Source organism: Tursiops truncatus, chromosome 11 (assembly GCF_011762595.2).
Source record: "Tursiops truncatus isolate mTurTru1 chromosome 11, mTurTru1.mat.Y, whole genome shotgun sequence".
Classification (NCBI taxonomy): domain Eukaryota; kingdom Metazoa; phylum Chordata; class Mammalia; order Artiodactyla; family Delphinidae; genus Tursiops; species Tursiops truncatus.
Window position 1 is genome coordinate 58,393,187 of NC_047044.1, and position 19,743 is coordinate 58,412,929.

The 19,743-nt window shown below is 52.2% G+C and overlaps 1 protein-coding gene across 7 annotated transcripts; it reads left to right on the forward strand.

The window, feature by feature from the left end:
• Positions 1 to 378: 378 nt before the first annotated feature.
• On the forward strand, positions 379 to 19,488 carry SMARCC2 (SWI/SNF related BAF chromatin remodeling complex subunit C2). Of its 7 annotated transcripts, none has more exons than XM_033866469.2 (29): positions 380 to 549; positions 2,622 to 2,741; positions 3,362 to 3,447; positions 3,900 to 3,981; positions 4,077 to 4,169; positions 4,767 to 4,836; positions 5,067 to 5,136; positions 5,817 to 5,892; positions 6,062 to 6,193; positions 6,296 to 6,411; positions 7,084 to 7,208; positions 8,213 to 8,272; positions 8,429 to 8,466; positions 8,735 to 8,865; positions 9,150 to 9,221; positions 10,958 to 11,071; positions 11,507 to 11,660; positions 12,342 to 12,434; positions 12,671 to 12,787; positions 12,879 to 12,941; positions 13,274 to 13,532; positions 13,771 to 13,932; positions 14,205 to 14,269; positions 14,461 to 14,596; positions 14,673 to 14,839; positions 15,238 to 15,372; positions 16,372 to 16,753; positions 17,080 to 17,502; positions 18,059 to 19,488. In XM_033866469.2, the coding sequence occupies exons 1-29, from the start codon at positions 439 to 441 to the stop codon at positions 18,133 to 18,135; spliced, it is 3,729 nt and encodes a 1,242-aa protein (XP_033722360.1). In that variant the 5' UTR covers positions 380 to 438; the 3' UTR covers positions 18,136 to 19,488. The 7 variants fall into 7 exon arrangements, with proteins under 7 accessions (XP_073644602.1, XP_033722360.1, XP_033722359.1 ...); XM_033866468.2 differs by having other exon boundaries at positions 381 to 549; positions 12,668 to 12,787; XM_033866467.2 differs by having other exon boundaries at positions 386 to 549; positions 12,668 to 12,787; positions 17,080 to 17,163.
• The last annotated feature ends 255 nt before the right edge of the window (positions 19,489 to 19,743 follow it).

Sequence of the window (19,743 nt, forward strand, 5' to 3'; positions counted from 1 at the left end):
GGGTTAGAAATGGGCAAGGTGAGGACTACCCGGAGCTATGGGCTGGGGGCTTCTCATGCCACGGGCATCCCCTTGGGGTAGGATAGAGAGGTACCCCACTTCCCGGGCTGAAAGACAAGAAGAGAAAAGGCTTCAGGTCGGTAAAGGGCGATCTCAGGGGAGTGTGCGCCCCCTCCAGGAAACAGCCTCCTCCCCGAAGCTCCGGCAGCTCCCACCGCCGCCGCCGCCGCCGCCGGGGAGGCCGCCAGGGTCCGCCCAGCGCCCCGCGCTCCGCCGCCGCCGCGTGCGACTAGCCGGCAGGGGGCGCTGCGCGGGCCGGGGCCAGCCTAGGCGGCGGGAGGCGGCGGCCGCGGCGGCGGCGGGAGGCGGCGGGAGGCGGGCGGAGGAGGAGGCGGGAGCTGAGCGGGGCGGGCGGCGGCGGGGCCCGAGCCCGAGAAGATGGCGGTGCGGAAGAAGGACGGCGGCCCCAACGTGAAGTACTACGAGGCCGCGGACACCGTGACCCAGTTCGACAACGTGCGGCTCTGGCTCGGCAAGAACTACAAAAAGGTACGCGGGCAGGGCCGCGCGGGGCCCGGGGGCGGGACAAAGGGACCGAGGGCCCGCGGTCCCCCCGGATCCTGCCCACCCTCCCGCGGCCCGCGGCCCGCGGCCCCTCCCCCGCGGCGTCCTGAGCGGCCCCAGCGCGCCCTCCGCCGCCCCGCGCCCCTCCTCCAGCCTCTTTTACCGCCCCCCCCAGCCTCTGATTCCAGCCCCCGCCCCCACTGCTGCGCCCTCTGCCCCTTGTTTTTCTCCGCTGGCCCGGCGGGTCCCGGTGCCAGCTGCCCACCCTCCATAAGCCATCGCTTTGCGGGCTTTTCCGGGAGAGACGGCCGGGGGTGGACGGGGTGCCGAATGCACACCCCCCACACACACACACAGCGTGCCCGGCACGGTGCCCGCCAGAGCTCCCCACGGGGCCAGGTACCAGCAAGGCTGAGGCCTCCCCGGTGCTTTGTGTGTGTTCAGAGAGATGATGAAAGCGGGAGGGTAAACAGCTACAGAGCAGGCCCTCGACTGCTCATCAGCATGAAAAAGGCCCCCACCCCGGGATCACCTGTCTATCGCTCGTCCCCCATCTCCGTACAAGGGGCAACAGAACCTCTTTGGGAGTCAGGGTATATGAGTTCCTGGGCAGCTACCCCTTATAAAACCATTCCTCAGCTTCACATTGAAGTCACCTCACCACCTGGCCTTGCATTGCCTTGGGTTTGGGGTTCAGAGTCTAGGACACACTTTATGTCCGTAGTCCCCCATCCCATAACAGGAGATATAATGTAGTGAACAAAGGGTTCAAGCCTTACCTGTCTTTTCTACCAGACCTCTTCCTGGTGGTGTCTTTGTCTATAGGCCTGGTTGAAAGGAGCATCTCTACATAGGGCTTTTCTCTGGAGATGGTCTGCCCTTCTTCCTTCTCACTACCCCCAGTTAGGGGTTCTCTTTCTGACTTTCCTTCAGCTCCCCAGTTCTTCCTGCCCAGCTTTGCAGCCTGTCGGAAGTGTGATGGGTGGTTTAGGAGAACGCCCCCCTGATCCTGGTCATGAGCCTGGGAGGTCTCTCTGGGTGTCAGGATCTTGACAAACAGGTGCTGGGTCTGTGGCTTGTCTGTACCCCAGCGTGAGGCTCTGGTTCCCAGGCATCTACCTTTGACCTTTTGGAAGGGAGATCAGTCTAGGGGCTTAGTCTGTGGCCCTGGGGGGATTGACAGCCTGTGACCTGGTTCAGCTTTCAAGCTCTTAGCTCTCTGTCATTTGCCTTTTCTTTCAGGGATCTCTTTACACCTCCCACTGAAAGGTGCACTTTTCTCTGTGATCAGGGTTGAGGAAAAAGGGGTCAAAAGGTAAAGAGAAAGTTAGCCTCTTGGCACAGTTTTTAAATGAGAACAGTAGGCTAGGATGCTAGGTAGCATAATATGGAAATATTTAAGGCGGCCCAGGGTTGCTTGTCTCCGATACAGTTTCCTCAGAAAGGACAGATGTCTTGCTATTTCCCACCAGGCTGGGTAGTAGCTGGTCTTTTTTTTCCATCTAGCAAGGCCTCTGAAGACATTTGTGCCCAGTCCTAGCAGAAGCAGAATGTACAAACTATTCTCTCAGTCCATTTGCCCTACCTTACTTCCTTGCATCTTTTTTATTAGGCTGTATTATCGAGGGAATCTTGACCTTCCACAAAGTTACCCCAAGGAGTAGACTGTTGTCTCGCTTAGAGCCTTGAAGATGTTGCTTCTGTGGCCTGAACTCCGTGAATCTTCAGAATTTTACAACTCTCAGTGCTGTTGTCTAGAGATCAGGGTCCTGCAACTCCATTTTTAGGGTGTTGCTGAGGGAGAGTAGGAGACTGCCTTTACCTCCAACACCAAAGACTGGTAACCTAGGCTGGAGGCAGCAGAATTTCAACTTCTTGGTGAGGGGCATCTAGGGCCTTCCTTCTGCCATTTTCTTTTTAGAGACTAGACACGTGGGGGAAGAAGACACTATTTCTTTCTGCCCCAGATGCTTCCAGAGCTCCTGGGGAAGAAATAAGGGAGATGGTGGATAATTGATCTGGGGTCTATTTTTCTTTCCTTTTCCCTGTTTCCCCAGTATATACAAGCTGAACCACCTACCAACAAGTCCCTGTCTAGCCTGGTTGTACAGTTGCTACAATTTCAGGAAGAAGTTTTTGGCAAACATGTCAGCAACGCACCGCTCACTAAACTGCCGGTGAGTGCAAAAAGCACGGGGGCAAAGCCTCCAAACCCGAGAGGGAGTTGTTTTTTTTGTGTTTTTGTAAATTTCGTAATTTTTGAGATTTGGGTTATTTCCTACCATCCCTTTCCCTGGTTGGGGTGTTACTGGCTTAGCAGAGTCCCCAGTTTACCATTCCCTTTGTCCTAGGAATATTCTGTGCAACAGGTTATCTCACGGTGTCTAAGCTCAGTCATGAAACTCATGGCATGGTTAAAACATATGAGATTTGGATTTGCACAAGCTTGTGTTCAAATCCTGGCTCTGCCACTTGGTGTCTCTGTGATCTTGGACAAGCCATTTATACCTTTTGAGTCTTGGTTTCTTCATCTCTCCATGGGATTAATACACCTACCTTGTAGGGTTTCTGTAATGGTTAACGAGGTAACCCAGTAAAGCACATGGCGGGGCTTTGTGAATATTGGTTTCTTTCTCTCCTCTCTTCCAGGCCTCATGATAGAATGGCACAGGTGTTAAAGAATTCCAGCTTCAAGAGGGAGATCAATTCAGCATAGGATTTTGTGAAAGGATTGTTAAAGTCATAAGAAAATTTAGGATGTAACTCTCACATACTTCTTCCCTTCTCAATTTTGTAGATCAAATGTTTCCTAGATTTCAAAGCAGGAGGCTCCCTGTGCCACATACTTGCAGCTGCCTACAAATTCAAGAGTGACCAGGGATGGTGAGATGCCTTCTCTTCTCTCTGTGCTTCTTACATGTAGTTTAGAGGGAATCCCCCTTTATGATTCCCTGGGGTCTTTGTGGGGTGGGAGAGCCTAGTCATTCTTGCAAGTCTCTTACTTTGCTAGGTCAGTAGGCCTGACCTGCTAGGTTGGCTGGGAGTCAGAGCCAAAATAGTCTCCAAGAATGAGTGAGTATGTGTATGTGCATCAGTGTGTGTATTGTAGAGGAAAAGGGATTCTTAGGTTGGCATCTCAAGCTTTTCTTTGTCCTTTCGCACTAAGTACAAAGTGATTCACGGAGTTATGATCAGTGAACCCCAGATCCCAGGTGATTTTGGCAAAGCTGAGGGCACGATTGCCTCCTAATTTCCCATGTTAAAAAAGTCACATACTCTGACCTCATCCCCAGACTTGAGCTATACCACTCACTAGATTATTGCCTCTTTACAAGGCGGCGTTACGATTTCCAGAATCCATCACGCATGGACCGCAACGTGGAAATGTTCATGACCATTGAGAAATCCTTGGTGCAGGTAATAGGAACCTCCTCCATCCATCTCCCTTCCCTTGGTGAGAATCCAAAACCTCTTCCCTGTAATCTCATCCCATTTATTTCTTCTCCCTACAGAATAATTGCCTGTCTCGACCTAACATTTTTCTGTGCCCAGAAATTGAACCCAAACTGCTAGGGAAATTAAAAGACATTATCAAGAGACATCAGGTGAGTGGGTGGGTCAGGAGAGGTTTTAGAAACCCCATGACTCTCTTTCTGAAGTTTTCCGTACAAGCAGCAGCCCTGAGGTAGCCCTACCTACTTGGAAAGGTATTAGAATGAAAGCCTTGAGCCTCTCTTTCGCTGTTCCTCCCATTTCCCAGTCTTGGCAGATTTGGATCACTGTTCCTAGAGACCGCATGCGCCTGGGGGAAGAGCATCTACTTCCACTGAGCTAGAGGTTGCCTGGTTTCAGATCAATGAAATCTTTGCTCTTTGGAACTCTATAATAACAAGCAGATGTTGTTGGGACATACAGGGACATAAAATCGACTGTACGTTTCCCATGTGTGACAGATTATCTACTCAGAGGATTATCTGCAATTTAAAATTCTTTGATTTGTCTCCATTATTTGCACAATCCCAGCTGTTTCTCTCTGCCACTTAGCTGATGTGTGCTTAGAGAATGCAAACCAACTTCGATACCATTCTGAGCAAAATATGATGAGGAAGGCAGATCTGTGGTTAAACCTTACTTTGGTTTATTTACATCCATGAGTAATTCGGAGGGGACCATACTTACCTGCTTCTCCTTGTGCCATCCAGGGAACGGTCACTGAGGATAAGAACAATGCCTCCCATGTTGTGTATCCTGTCCCAGGGAACCTGGAGGAAGGTGAGACCAGGGTTTTCTTGGTCACTGCAGTGGACAGCTTGGACTAGGAGGTGGAGGACTGCTTAGCAGCTATGCAGTGCCTGGGCTCCTCTCTCCTTTCAGCCCTGAATCCTCTTACCACCTTTGTTCCTATTTCCAGATCCCCTGCTGCAACAGGAGTTGTGTACAGAGTTATTTTGTGTGTATCTCCCTTTAGCTTATGTTTCTCTCTGCTCTGTCTCTATCCCCAGAGGAATGGGTACGGCCAGTCATGAAGAGGGATAAGCAGGTTCTTCTGCACTGGGGCTACTATCCTGACAGGTGAGGATGGGTTCCTGGGGCAGGTTTAAGTACAAGAGCCAGACTGAGAAGCCCTAGAACATCTAGTAAAGCGAGAAGGCACTCTTCGAGGGTTATTTTTAGGTCTAACGTTAATTTGTTCTCCTCCCACCTATTACGCGAATCCTCTGTCTTGGGGGAAGTTTGGACTTATTGGACAAGGCTTAGTCTAAAAGGATTGGGGCTTTCTGTGTGAAATGGTTAGCGTAGTATAATTTTTGGTAAGTAAACATTAGAAATAATCTCAATATCTAACAGTGGGAAAATGTTTCAGCAAATTTATATATCTAGTCAGTGGGCTATTTTGCAATCTTTAAACTGATAGAGATAACACGTGATTTGTAGATAAATATTGCAAAAAGTAGGACGTACGATAACATCTAGTATCAATGCAATTATATAAAAACAAAATTGTACAGAAAAAGTTACTGGGTCACAAGAACTTGTGTTAGAGTGATTCTTTTCTATTTTTGAAATATTTTATAGTCATTTTTATTACTTTATAGTGAAAAGAATCCCAATATTAATTGGAAAAATAATCATACCAACAAATAACCCAACAACCCATACTTTTTGTAAATGAGAAAGATAAAAGGTTTGCACTTTATTTTTCCACAACTCTATCCCATTGCTTGTGCTTTATGCTCAATTTCCCGTGGCAGTTACGACACGTGGATCCCAGCCAGTGAAATTGAAGCATCTGTGGAAGATGCTCCGACTCCTGAGAAACCTAGGAAGGTGAGCTTTTCTTGTCTGTGCCCCCTCCCCCAAGAAGAATGCCAGGGCCAGACCACTTTTTGGAGGTGAAGCAGAGGCTCCTGTGCCCTTGGGCTCCTCTGTTAAGGATCCGCAGACAGAACTGGGGCTTCCAGGCCTCTCTCCAGGACAGTCTGCCTTTGTACTTCAGGTTCATGCAAAGTGGATCCTGGACACAGACACCTTCAACGAATGGATGAATGAGGAAGACTATGAAGTAAATGATGACAAAAACCCTGTCTCCCGCCGAAAGAAGATTTCAGCCAAGACACTGACGGATGAGGTGAAAGCTCTTCTTTTCTCCTTGATCCCTTAGCACAAGTCCCAGAACAGGTCTTTGCTGGAGATTGTTAGCTGACATTTGCCCCAATTCTCCAACCTGCAGGTGAACAGCCCAGATTCGGATCGACGGGACAAGAAGGGGGGGAACTATAAGAAGAGGAAGCGCTCCCCATCCCCTTCACCGACCCCAGAAGCTAAGAAGAAGAATGCTAAGAAAGGGTAGGCCAGCCCCTAACCCGCCCCCACCTTTACTGCTCTGTCCACACCATGGTGAAGGAAGGAAGGACAAATTGCCGCCCGTAACCACTGGGCCCTGACCTGGCTGAGCCTGAGCGGGAGGATGAGGAGGTCTTCAGCTGTCCAGTGGATACTTCTGATCCCGGCCGCTAGTAAACTCACAGAGAGCTTAATCTCCAAATGAAAGGCCTTTGCCTCTTCCCATTACTCTGTAGTGATGGGTTTCTCTTTGCTCAGCTCTGCCCTCAGGATTCTCTCTCCCTTTTTTATTTCCTTCCAGTTTTATTGAGGTGTAGTTGACATACAGCCCTGTATAAGTTTAAGGAATACAGTATCATGATCTGGTTTACATACATCATGAAGTGATTATCATGATACATTTGGTGAACATCTATCGTCTCATGTAGATAATAAATTAAAGAAACAGAAAAATAAATAAGTAAAAACATTTTTTTTTCTTGTGCTGAGAACTCCCAGGATTTCCTGTCTTAACAACTTTCATGTGTACCGTACGGCAGTGTTAATTATATTTATCATGTTGTACCTCACCGTCTCTTTGGGAGTCTTTCTTGCTTCCCTTCCATTGGACCTCACCTTCCAGGGATTCCTTGTCCAGGGGTGACTAGATTCTCTTTCACTCTCTTTCCTTCCCAGTCCCTCAACACCTTACACCAAGTCAAAGCGTGGCCACAGAGAAGAGGAGCAAGAAGACCTGACAAAGGACATGGATGAGCCCTCACCGGTCCCCAATGTGGAAGAGGTGACATTGCCCAAGACAGGTATGGGCCAGACCAAGCTCCTGGGCCCCCGCTCCCTGTCCGGCTCTTCCTGTGTCAAACCCCCTGGGTGGGCTGACTTCCCAGGCCCAGCTCCAGGTGTAGAGGATCTTTCCCTTCAGCTTAGCTGGTTACTGAAACCATTTTCATCAGACAAGCCTTGAACTTCATATCCGTATCTGAGTTGTGGACTGTGCTCTGTCTCCAAACTCTTTTTTATTACACACCGTCAGTAAAATATATTTGAGCACAAATTATACACGTGTACTATTTACCACTACTTTAGGAGCGTTATAAAACGCATACATTGTCTAAAAATGGGCAAATGTAGAGGATACGATTAAAAAATATAAAGAGAGGTTCTGCTATTCTTTGCCTGTATTTCAGTGGACCCTCTTTTGCGTCCCCATTTTGGAGACCATTGCTCTGCAGTACTGGTTTACAGTCTATATTCCATAGACATCCAGGAGTGGGTTTCCGGAGTAGGATAGGGGAGGCCACTGAGAGAGAGGAGTTCCGGCTTCCACCCCCTCATCAATCAGAGCAGCTCTCCTCTCTATTTATGTTTTCTCCTGAGCTGCTGTGTATGAATTCAGTGGAGGAAAATGTCCTCTGCTTTCAAAAATGTTTAAGATCCAACTACTCCTCTACAGAGTGATTTGGTCAGACTCTGTCTCAGTCCATGAAGAACTTACAGACACATGAATGGAGATAAGGGCCAATCAAAGACAAGAATGATTGATGAGTGTTCATAGAGTAGAAGATGCTTCTTTATAAGAAAAAAGTTGAGTTAAATGAATTTTTGGTTGGGGAAGGGGAGAAAGTGGCAGGAAGGGGAGAAAGTTTCAAGCCACAGAATGATTGTGACTGGAGGAAGTTGCTACGTTTTGTGATCAGATGGGGCAAGCTTTTGGAGAAAGTGAGCTCTCTGGAACTGTTAGCAGTGGAGAGGCGAGGGCTTGATTTAGGCAGAACCTGTCTGTGAAAATGACTCTCTCCCCTGGCAGTCAATACTAAGAAGGACTCGGAGTCAGCCCCAGTCAAAGGAGGCACCATGACTGACCTGGGTAAGATGGGGAGCTTGGGGCAGGTGGTCAACGCCTAAAGGAGGGGAGGGGAGGCTGCCACCTGCCCCTAGCCTGCCGGGGCCTTTCCGAAAGCACACTAGTTCTGCGGCCCCTGAGGAGGCTCCAGCCTGCTATCTTGCTGTCTCTCTCTTTCAGATGAACAAGAGGATGAAAGCATGGAGACCACGGGCAAGGTGGAGCCAGTTTAGAGAGGCCCTACCTCTCTATGTGATTCTGACTTGTGATTATAAAGTTCCTTCTACCCAGAACTTTCCACTGCCCAGACTTCTCCCACCCGATTTCTAGCTGTTGCTCAAAACTCTGACGCTTTGAGTCCCGGGGCCCAGAACTGTTCATTCCCATCCCGTCTTTAGTGCCCACATTCCTGGGGTATAGGAGAAGCAGGGGGTTGCTAGGGGCAAGATGGGAATGCTGAGAGTCCAGCAGCCTCCATACTCGCAGGATGAGGATGAGAACAGCACGGGGAACAAGGGGGAGCAGACCAAGAATCCGGACCTGCATGAGGACAACGTGACCGAACAGACCCATCACATCATCATCCCAAGCTATGCTGCCTGGTTTGACTATAATAGGTATCGGTGCTCCACCTTCTCACTAAATCCTCATTTTCCTGCTCCACAGATCAACATGTTGTTCCTCCTCCTGCCTCCAAATGAGTTACCTCTTCCTCAGCCAGGTAGACCGGGGTACAGTTCAGTTTTAGGGAAGCTCCTGGTCTCAGAGTCTTCCAGCCCTGGCGGAGAGTTCTCCCCAAGCGTCTCATTCCTTCCTGCTGCCCCATCTTCCAGGCTTTTCCTCCCTTTGGGGTCTCATCTCTCCTCTAGAGCCTCCGAATGCACCCTTTCTTGTCTTGCAGTGTTCATGCCATAGAGCGGCGGGCTCTCCCTGAGTTCTTCAACGGCAAGAACAAGTCCAAGACTCCAGAAATGTAAGGAAATCTCAGCTCATGATGCTCTGCCTCATTTGTTCCTCCCCAGTCCAGTGTGGCAAACATTTCTTGAGCTCCTTCCATGAGCCAGGCACTGTGCTAGGCTTACAGAGACATGGTCTCTGCCCACAGGCAGCCTCAGCCCAGCACTGTGACCACTGCTCTCTAGGATTTGCCTGGGGGCCATGTTAAGCATATGCCTCTTCTGCTCAAAACAGGTATCTGCTCCGGTGCCTACAGAGCCTCTCCATCCATAATTACTCATGCTGTCTAAAATGCACATGTCTCTAGCATAAGTAGTAGCTTTGACTAAAATATAACTGACTGCTATTGGTCCCTTAGAGTAGGTTTTGATAGGAAAAAATGGGAGGAGGAACTATTAAGACCCAAGTCTGTGAATTTAAGGGATGGAGAGATGTGTTTTGTAAAGTCTGGGCTTGGGGCTCAGAAGTCTTCATCCCTTCAAGGCTCCTCCTGCCGGGCCAAATCTGCCTGGCTTCAGTTTGGTGTTTTCCATGGTTAGGGATGCTCCAGGATATATATGGTGAGGCAGGTGGGACTTAGTGCTGAGCCCAGGCCCCCTGAGGACTGAACCAGCTGGCTTCCCAGCTGCTCCTCAGCTTCCCCACTCCCTGCTCCGGGGCCACCTTCCCTTCCACCATGTTTCTTTCCCTGAAGCCTGGTATGGTTCTCTCCTCCTCCTCTTCCTGGGGAGAACAGTGTGTGAAAAAGCCTTACTCTCTCCAGAGGAAGTAGTGACAGATGACAGGAGTGCAACTTGATCTGCAGGCAGAGTTGGAACTAGAACTGTTCTACACTTTGCACTCTTGGTGTAAAATAGTAAATGATAATTGCCTACATGTATTGAGAGCTTACTATCTCCCAGGCGTTATCCTAAGTGTCCTACATACCTTGAATAATTTAATATTCATGTCAGCTTTAGAAGTAGGTCCTGTTATCTTCAGTTTAGTGATAAGGAAACTGAGGTGTAGAGGTGTTAAGTCACTTGCTTAAGGTCACACAGCTCTTGAGTAGTAAAGCTGGGATCTGAGTCCTTTAGTCTGGCTCATGTTCTCAAATTTTACACTATACCACACAATAGCTACCATTTTGGGGGCTAGTACAGTGTGCCCGGCACTGTTCTAAACCTCTACAGACCTTTCTAATTCTCAATAGACACTTCATTTTACAGATGAGGAAACTGAGGTTCAAAAAGTTGAAGGCCATCACAATAGAACTAGGATTTGAACTTAGACCTTTCCACCTTTGACACACGTTTTCTCAAGACCACGCCATGCTGAGGAGGTGGAGGCACCGATCAGGACTTCCCTTTAACAGCTGCCTTTGGAATTAAGGGCACTTTCTCTTACCTTTTGATTCCTTTTCAAAAGTTGGATTGAGGGAGTTCCCTGGTGGCCTAGTGGTTAGGATTCCAGGCTTTCATTGCGGTGGCCTGGGTTCAATCCCTGGTCAGAGAACTGAGATCCTGCAAGCCGAGTGGCACAGCCAAAAAACGTTGGATGAAACATCCCCAGGTACAGCTAAGGAGATAACTCATTTAACTAAAAACCCCATCAAAGGTTTGAACCCCTCGTGTCTAGCACACAGTGACCCGCAGTGTGTATTGAGTCAGCTGCGGTGTTCTTCTCTGTCTGTCACACAGGAGGAGTCCTTAGCTCTCTTATCGTTTTACCTACCCTTCAGCCCTCTCATCGTTCATCTCTCTCTTTTCTAAGCTACCTGGCCTATCGAAACTTCATGATCGACACTTACCGGCTGAACCCCCAAGAGTATCTCACGTCCACTGCCTGCCGCAGGAACCTGGCGGGTGATGTCTGTGCCATCATGAGGTGGGTGCAGCTGAGGGGCAGCGGGTGCCTGAGGATGAATGCCCACAGATGTCTCTTGGCTGATGTAGAGAGGCCGGCAAGGAGCATAGGGGACGAGCAGGAAAGAACATCTCAGAGAAAGTCGAAGTTCAGGTTCGGGTACGGGTGACTTAGGGAATGGCAGGGGCGCTCTCGGAAGTGCGGAGGAATGGAGGAGGGGCGCGTCCGTAGTGAAGGAGCCTACCCAGCGAGATAATGCAAGGGGAGATGTTTAGTAGCTGGGTGGGTATGGAGAGAGGCTCCCGCTGTGGATGTGGACGTGGGTGTCACTGGCATATAGGTGCTGGGAGGAGGCGGTATTTCCCAGGGAGTGGGAGGAGTGGAGAAGAGGGTGCCCCAGCTCCACCCCAGCCCTCCTCCCCGTGTGTGACCGTGTCTCTGCCTCTCTCCTCACAGAGTCCATGCCTTCCTAGAACAGTGGGGTCTTATTAACTACCAGGTGGATGCCGAGAGTCGACCAACACCAATGGGGCCTCCGCCCACCTCGCACTTCCACGTCTTGGCTGACACACCGTCTGGGCTGGTGCCTCTGCAGCCCAAGACCCCGCAGGTAGGGCGAGGGGCTGTGGGGACAGGGTGGGATTGGGCAAAACGGGGCTTCTTCGCACTTTTCTTTTTCTGGTTTTTTAGGGTAATGGTTCAGGAGTGTTTTGAGGCTTCTTCCTTTCCCAGGGGATGCCAAGGGCCACAGGAATCAGCCCCATGTATTTAGCACCCTCTCTCAGCCTTTGTGCCCAAGACTGTGAGGACTTGCTGAGGCAGAAGAGATGCTTCTTGTCCTTGGGGAGCAGACAGGCTAATTAGGGGACGGAGCGGATAGAGAAAAATGGCTTAAAATTAAGTTGCATGAAATTTTTTAACTTTGTCACGTTTCCAACATTTTTTCATTTTTGCTTCATAATTTTTGTCACTTCCATTTTTTTTCCACTTCCATTTCATACATCACAAAAATTAAGAAGAGAAAAGTTACGTGGCTTGCCCAAGGTCACACGTGTAGGGTTAGAGCCTACTTGTTCAGCTCCTAAATCCTAAGAGAACCTGTAAAGGTCCATGTGAATACAAGTGGATATCATGCCAACTACAGATCTAAACAATCATTAAGGGAGTACGGAACAGTGGCATGAGTGCCCCCCAAGCTTGCGAGCTGCCCGGCATTTGCTCTTGAGGCCTCCAGGGCCTCGGCCTGGTCTTTTCCTGCCCAGCCTCCATGACGCCAAGCTCTGTCCCCCAGGGCCGCCAGGTTGATGCTGATACCAAGGCTGGGCGAAAGGGCAAAGAGCTGGATGACTTGGTGCCAGAGACGGCTAAGGGCAAGCCAGAGCTGGTAGGTGGGGTGTAGACCCCGCTGGGCTTCTTATTTGCCCCTTTATTGGGGGGCCCCTGCCCGGGAAGAAGAGCCATGAGAGCAGAGGAGCTACAGCAGTGAGGGAGGAAGTCCCGCCCAGGGGTGTCCCTGGCTGTGGGAAGGAAGCTCCTTCTGTCTGTCCTGTCTCTCTGTCTGCCCCTGGCTCCTGGCAGTCACTCGGACTCACCTCTTTCTTTCCCCTCCACAAATAGCAGACCTCTGCTTCCCAGCAAATGCTCAACTTCCCTGATAAAGGCAAGGAGAAACCGACAGACATGCAGAACTTTGGGCTGCGCACGGACATGTACACAAAGAAGAACGTCCCCTCCAAGGTACGGAGGTGCGGGCTGCCTGGGCGTGGTGCACCTTTGCTCCTTGAGGCTGCGGGCTCCTCCCTCTGACCCACCTGTGTTTCCCCTGCAGAGCAAAGCTGCGGCCAGTGCCACTCGAGAGTGGACAGAACAGGAGACCCTGCTACTCCTGGAGGTAAGTAGGGCAAGGGAAGGGGAGCCCTATGAAAACGGAAGTGGCCAGGGGGCCGGCTGCACTCGTGAGTGGGGAGAGCATGATCTTGCCCCAGCCTCTCTCCTTCCTGGCGCCCACTGCACCTGCCCCAAGGACCAGCTCCAGGCCAGGGACTGGGACCATTTCGTTAACCCCTTGTCCTTTCTTAGTGCTACTTGCAGATCCCCCTTGGATCCAGCAGAGTACACAAATACCACAACCCAGAGAGCTTTGAAGCAGCTCCGTTTAGTGGGATGGGGGTGTTGACCTTCAAGGAAAGTGGCTAAGTGAGGTTGTGTCTCCACCACCACCAGGCACTGGAAATGTACAAAGATGACTGGAACAAAGTATCGGAGCACGTGGGAAGCCGCACACAGGACGAATGCATCTTGCATTTTCTTCGGCTTCCCATTGAAGACCCGTACCTGGAGGACTCAGAGGCCTCCCTGGGCCCCCTGGCCTACCAGCCCATCCCCTTCAGCCAGTCCGGCAACCCTGTGATGAGCACCGTGGCCTTCCTGGCCTCTGTCGTCGACCCTCGCGTGGCCTCCGCTGCTGCGAAGTCAGCCCTAGGTAATGCGGAGGGGTCCTGGCCCTCTCGGTTTGCGTTTGAAGGGCTGGGTACTCAGGCCGTGAAACCCCCTCAAGTTTGGCTGCCTTCCTGGCCTTGTCTGCTGCTGGCATCAGCCCAGGCACCTGTCCAGCTCCATGAAGGTGTAGATGAAGAGCTGGGCTTGTGAGGAAGCTCTCACAGGGAGAGCCAGAACTGCCTACCGCCCGCTCCCAGCCTCACCCTCTCTGGGTCTTACAGAAGAGTTCTCCAAAATGAAGGAAGAGGTACCCACAGCCTTGGTGGAGGCCCACGTTCGGAAAGTGGAAGAAGCAGCCAAAGTGACAGGCAAAGCAGACCCAGCCTTTGGTCTGGAAAGCAGTGGCATTGCAGGAACCACCTCTGATGAGCCTGAGCGGATTGGTAAGACCTGGCACGTTCCCGGACTCCTCCCTTTTTACCAAGAGCCTGAGCCACCTGGCCTCCCCACACCATCCCTGCGTCCACTTGGCCTCAGAGCACAAGACGAATGGGGAGAATTGGTGGGGCTTTTGTTTTTCCCAGGGCTTTACCTTAGGTACCGTGGCTCCCCACTGGTCCTCCCAGTAAGATCTTGGCTAGGAGAAGGGGCTGTTGGAAGAGCGTTGTAGACAGACTGTGTCAGACATTTCCCGTTTCCTCTCCCCCGGGCCCAGAGGAGAGCGGGACTGACGAGGCGCGGGCGGAGGGCCAGGCCACAGAGGAGAAGAAGGAGCCCAAGGTATAGCGGGACCCACACAGGCTGGGAGGGCAGAGGGGACAGGCGTGGACCGCGGTGGGGGGAGCCGGCTCCGTTCAGCTCAGGCAGGCTGGGCTGGACCTCCCAAGTAAGAGGCGTAAACTCAGTTCCTGGTCTGGGCCCTCTGTGTGCGAACCAGCGCCCTGATGCTCCCCCCTTTCCTGGGACTCCAGGAACCACGAGAAGGAGTTGGGGCTATAGAGGAAGAAGCAAAGGAGAAGACCAGCGAGGCGCCCAAGAAGGATGATGAGAAAGGCAAAGACGGCGACAGCGAGAAGGAGTCAGAGAAGAGTGACGGGGACCCGATAGGTGAGCCTCGAGCATGGTGGTTGGGGTCCAGGAAGGAAGCGAGGCTGTAGGGCTCAAGACCCTTTTCCTGGCCCAGTTGATCCTGAGAAGGAGAAGGAGCCCAAGGAAGGGCAGGAGGAAGTGCTGAAGGAAGTGGTGGAGTCGGAGGGGGAAAGGAAGACGAAGGTGGAGCGTGACATCGGCGAGGGCAACCTCTCCACCGCTGCGGCCGCTGCCCTGGCTGCCGCTGCCGTGAAGGCCAAGGTGAGGACCAGAGACCCAGGGGAGGAGGTTCCCCTTCCCTCATCTCACGTCACCTGGAAGAAATCCTTTCTTGTCATCCTTAAACGACGCTGGCCTGTTTCCTTTCCCTTTTGATCGTGAGAGGGAGACTCGGTCATCTCTTCTCTAAGCTTTTTTAAGCCTTTACCACTGGGCCTGTTTTCACCCTCTAATTATTTGACCTTGTCTTATCCTTTGCCACTCTCTCTCTCTCTTCATGTTCTTTTAAAAATATCGGTCAAGCCTGTGCTGCTTTCTGGGTTGTGACCACAGCAAGTTCTTTCTTGAAACCTGGCAGCCTCCATGCTACCCTTCTCGGTCCCGGAACGTCTTCAGCTGGGTCCTCCCACTGACGGGCCGCCCCACCCCTCCTTCCTTAGCACTTGGCTGCCGTTGAGGAGAGGAAGATCAAATCTCTGGTGGCCCTGCTGGTGGAGACCCAGATGAAAAAGTTGGAAATCAAACTCCGGCACTTTGAGGAGCTAGAGACGATCATGGACCGGGAGCGAGAAGCAGTGAGTTGTGTCCCCTGGGTGTTGGTGGGGTCCCACCTTGACACTGGGCTGGGCCCCAGTTTAGGATGGAGGGAGCAGCAGTGCAGAGAGCCTGAGGCCAACAGGGCAACACAGCAGAGCGGGCTAGCCCAGGCCGGAGCCGGAGTCAGCCCAGGCAGCTGGGGATAAGCAATCCACAGGTGCAGCCTGGAGACCGAGGTCCCACAGAAGGTCAGCTCCAGGGTCACGTTCTAGTCGGTTCTTTGACTACTGCATCTCCAGGTCCTTGAAAGGTGCTTGGCCCATAGTAGACTCTCAATAGAGATTTGTTGAGTGATTGAACAGGTTTAAGGCGTGATGAGAGGGTAAGGGCTTCAGATCCAGGAGGTGAACTTGGAAAGGGAATGGGATGGACAAGGTGTTGAATCATTTTGATTTTGAGAAGATATAAAAGAACTAGAAGACAGGGACTCTGACCCTGATCTCCCCAATTGAAGATATCAAACATACAATATGGAGACATCAAAACCAGTTAATGCTTCAGGTATCTGACAAATGCAAATTAAGAGGTCTCCAATTAAGTATAAAAGTCCTGAGAGAGAACGAAATAGAGGCTGAAGCTCAGAGGCTAGGGATTTGATCTGGGATGGCTTCCTAAGAGTGGTGAGTTTTTCTCCAGTTTTGAAGGAAGAAAAGAACATGATTTGACAAGAGGAACTGGAGGGGTTTTCCAGATTAAAGTAACGACAGATTCAAAGCTTTGGAGCTGAAATGAGCAAGGGCTGCCACCAGATTAAGTCCACTGCAGTGAGAAGCCAGCGGGCAGCCAGAAGACCTGGTGGGGGGAATTGGAGAGGGGAGGGCGGGGGAGCACGGAGGAAGCCAAGCACAAGGGTGAGATTTGGCGTGGGGAACTGGCAGAACGAGAGTCTGGGTTTGTCAGAAGACAAAGCAGGGGACAAGGCGTTCGCCTCTGGGGTCTCCTGAACCCAAGTAACCGTTCTTTGTTGGCTCTGGCAGCTGGAGTATCAGAGGCAGCAGCTCCTGGCCGACAGACAAGCCTTCCACATGGAGCAGCTGAAGTACGCGGAGATGAGGGCCCGGCAGCAGCACTTCCAGCAAATGCACCAACAGCAGCAGCCGCCCCCGCAAGCCCTGCCCCCGGGCTCCCAGCCTGTCCCACCTGCGGGCGCTGCTGGGCCACCCGCTGTCCACGGCCTGGCTCTGGCTCCAGCCTCCATGGCCCCTGCCTCTGCGGGCAGTGGGGCCCCTCCCGGAAGCTTGGGCCCCTCTGAACAGATTGGGCAGGCAGGGTCAACTGCAGTGCCACAGCAGCAGCAAACAGCTGGAGCCCCCCAGCCTGGGGCAGTCCCACCAGGGGTACCCCCCCCTGGACCCCACGGTGAGTGATGGGTTCTGAAGCTCTCGCTGACTGGAGGGATCCGGGTGACCGTGCCAGTTCTCCTCAGAGGGGATATGGGATAGGACTGGAGATGAGGCTCAGCCTCGATTTCTATAGATTGACCTTGGTTATATCCCTAAGCCAGCAGGGATCCCTCCCCAGTCCCAGACTTTGGGAATTTTGTTCCAAGGCTTTACCACTTATTCTAGTATCAGGAAAAAGGAAGGTGGCACCTAGGAGTGACGAGGTTATCCTCGCTGTGAAAGTGAGTTGGCAAGTGAGATTGTATGCTTCTAATCTTCTCGATCTCTCCTTTTCATTCCCAGGCCCCTCACCGTTCCCCAACCAACAAACTCCTCCCTCAATGATGCCAGGGGCAGTGCCAGGCAGCGGGCACCCAGGCGTGGCGGGTAATGCTCCTTTGGGTTTGCCTTTTGGCATGCCGCCTCCCCCCCCTGCTCCATCCATCATCCCATTTGGTAGCCTAGCCGACTCCATCAGTATTAACCTCCCCCCTCCTCCTAACCTGCATGGGCATCACCACCATCTCCCGTTCGCCCCGGCCACTCTCCCCCCCCCTAACCTGCCTGTGTCCATGGCGAACCCTCTACATCCTAACCTGCCGGCGACCACCACCATGCCATCTTCTTTGCCTCTTGGGCCGGGGCTCGGATCCGCCGCAGCCCAGAGCCCTGCCATTGTGGCAGCTGTTCAGGGCAACCTCCTGCCCAGTGCCAGCCCACTGCCAGGTGAGAAGGGTCCTGGAGGGGAGAAGGGTGAGGGAGAGGGGTCCACGTGGAGGGCTGGAGGGCAGGGGGGGGTGGGCTCAGGTACTAGAGCTTCCACAATCCCTTTTTGAACGCTCTGGTAAAATTAGAACACAGGAGGGAAGGGCCTCTCTGGCTGTCCTCCACCATTCCCCAGCCTGGCAGCTGCCACCCCTGGGATGACGCTGGGGCCTTTCACTGGTGGGTCATGGAGGAGTCCTGTGCCACAGAGCATCTCCGTTGTAAACTGGAAAAACGGCTACTTGTCTGCATGATGATTGGCGTTCCCTTTGCTTGTTCCCGTCACGTTCAAGTGCCCCATGTAGAGAGTTCCCTTGGGGGCAGAAGGATGATTTGGGGTATCCCAGTTTTCCCAGCGTATGGTGGGAAAGGGTGTCGGGGAAAGGAAGTTGTACACCGTGGGTACTCTTTCACCTCCTGTCCATTGCATGCCATGCCCGGTTGTTTGTCTGGTGGCCTGGGTCTGGAGCCCTCTCTCCTGCTCACCCCAGCTGATGCAGCTCCCTTCTCTCCACAGACCCAGGCACCCCCCTGCCTCCAGACCCCACGGCCCCGAGTCCAGGCACAGTCACCCCTGTGCCACCCACACAGTGAGGAGCCAGCCAGACATCTCTCTCCCTCACCCCCCATGGATATCAAGGTTCCAGGAACAGCCCTCTCCCCACCACTGGGACCCTTCCCCAGCCTGGAGAGTTCATCACTACGTAAGGAAAGCTCCTCCTGCCCCTCCAAAGCCCCCACCATGCCTGTCAGAGGCATGCACTTTTATATTGGATTATTCAAGGACTTCTGTTGAAAAGATGTTTCTAATGTCTGGGAGAGAAGATAGGATGGGGATGCTGCCCTCAAAGGAAGGGCTGGGGGAAGTGTTTATACAAGGCTCTAATTAACCACTTCTAAGGGTACATCCCCTCAAAACTATTGCATTTTTTATGGATTGAAAAAAAGTGAAGCTCTTTAAAAGGAAGTAGAGATTTTAAAAAAGCCACATTGGAGCTCCCTCCACCCAGTGGAAAAAATCCAACTTTTACATATTTTGAGGAGGGAGGTGAGTTTTAGGAAAGGGGAATTTAGGTTCTGGGGAGAGCTCTGGGGATAGAACAGGGTGCAGATACCTGTCTCCTCCGGCCTCTCGTTAGTGACTGAGGCAGCTCCCGAACCCCCTTGGCCACCCCACCCCCAGTTTATTCCCACTAATCTCTCCTGCTGCTTCCTCGGTGTTGCTGTTTTAGGCCACCCCAGCTCAGCCAATGGCCCCTTTCCCTCTGAATGTCAGCTTTGTGTTTTAAAGTCTCCTGCGTAGTTGATGTCAGCGTATGTGTATTTGGTGGGGACACATTTTGGGGGTTCCTGTGGCAGGCAGTAGAGGAAGAAAGGGCGCTCGGGGCTATGCTGCCTCCTGCCTGGGCTCTGTCAGCGAGCGGGCTCCCAGAAGATGCGGAGAGGGGCTCTAAGAGGATGGGAAGTCCTAAAAACGTGAAATTGTCAAAAGCACTTAAGCACCTCCTTCTTAGGGCTGGGTGGGGCACCCCGCTCACCTCTTCCCTCTCCCACCAAGACCATCAGAGCCGTGGCTGGCAGTAGCTAGGGATTCCTTGGGATTTGGGGCAGCAGCCGGGGAGGGGGTGCCCGACCTAGGGTAGGGCCGACCCCCTGCTCGCAGCTCATGGCTCAGCTCTGCTCCCCGGATCCCAGTGCCCCCAGTACCAGCTCCCCGCTCTTCGTCCTTGGTGTGAAGGCGAAAGTAACTCCAGGCTCTCCACCAGTTCTTCCTGGTTCCTCCCACCAGGCCTTGTGTTCCTCGTGTCCCCATATTTCTCTTCCTCTGCGTCTTGGCACCTTTCTTCTGTTCAAAAGTTTTCTGTAAATTTTCTCTTTTTTCTTTCTTCTTCTTTTTCTTTTTTTCTTCTTTTTTTTTTTTTATAAATTAATTTGCTTTCAGTTCCATCTGTGGATGCCTTCTGTGTTCTCTTACCTGTGGCTGTTAGGCGGGGCGGGGGGGGTGGGGAATCAGGCTGTGGGCAGCACTCCTGGAGTCTTTCGCAGTGGCGATCGGTGGGGCTGCAGAGGCACTGGGCCTCTCTCCCAAACAGGCCAAGGGCAGCACAGCTGTCCAGACTGTACGACTGGTGCAGGGACTGGGCAGAGGCTCTCTCTCACCTGCCCTCAAAATAGCCATTTAAGACTTGGAAGGACATCCTC

Coding starts and splice junctions, on each gene's coding strand:
- SMARCC2 (XM_033866468.2), top strand. CDS start 439: ATGGCGGTGCGGAAGAAGGACGGCGGCCCCAACGTGAAGTACTACGAG. Junction 6,194..6,295: donor CCAAGACACTGACGGATGAG/GTGAAAGCTCTT, acceptor TCCAACCTGCAG/GTGAACAGCCCAGATTCGGA. Junction 9,222..10,957: donor AAGTCCAAGACTCCAGAAAT/GTAAGGAAATCT, acceptor CTCTTTTCTAAG/CTACCTGGCCTATCGAAACT.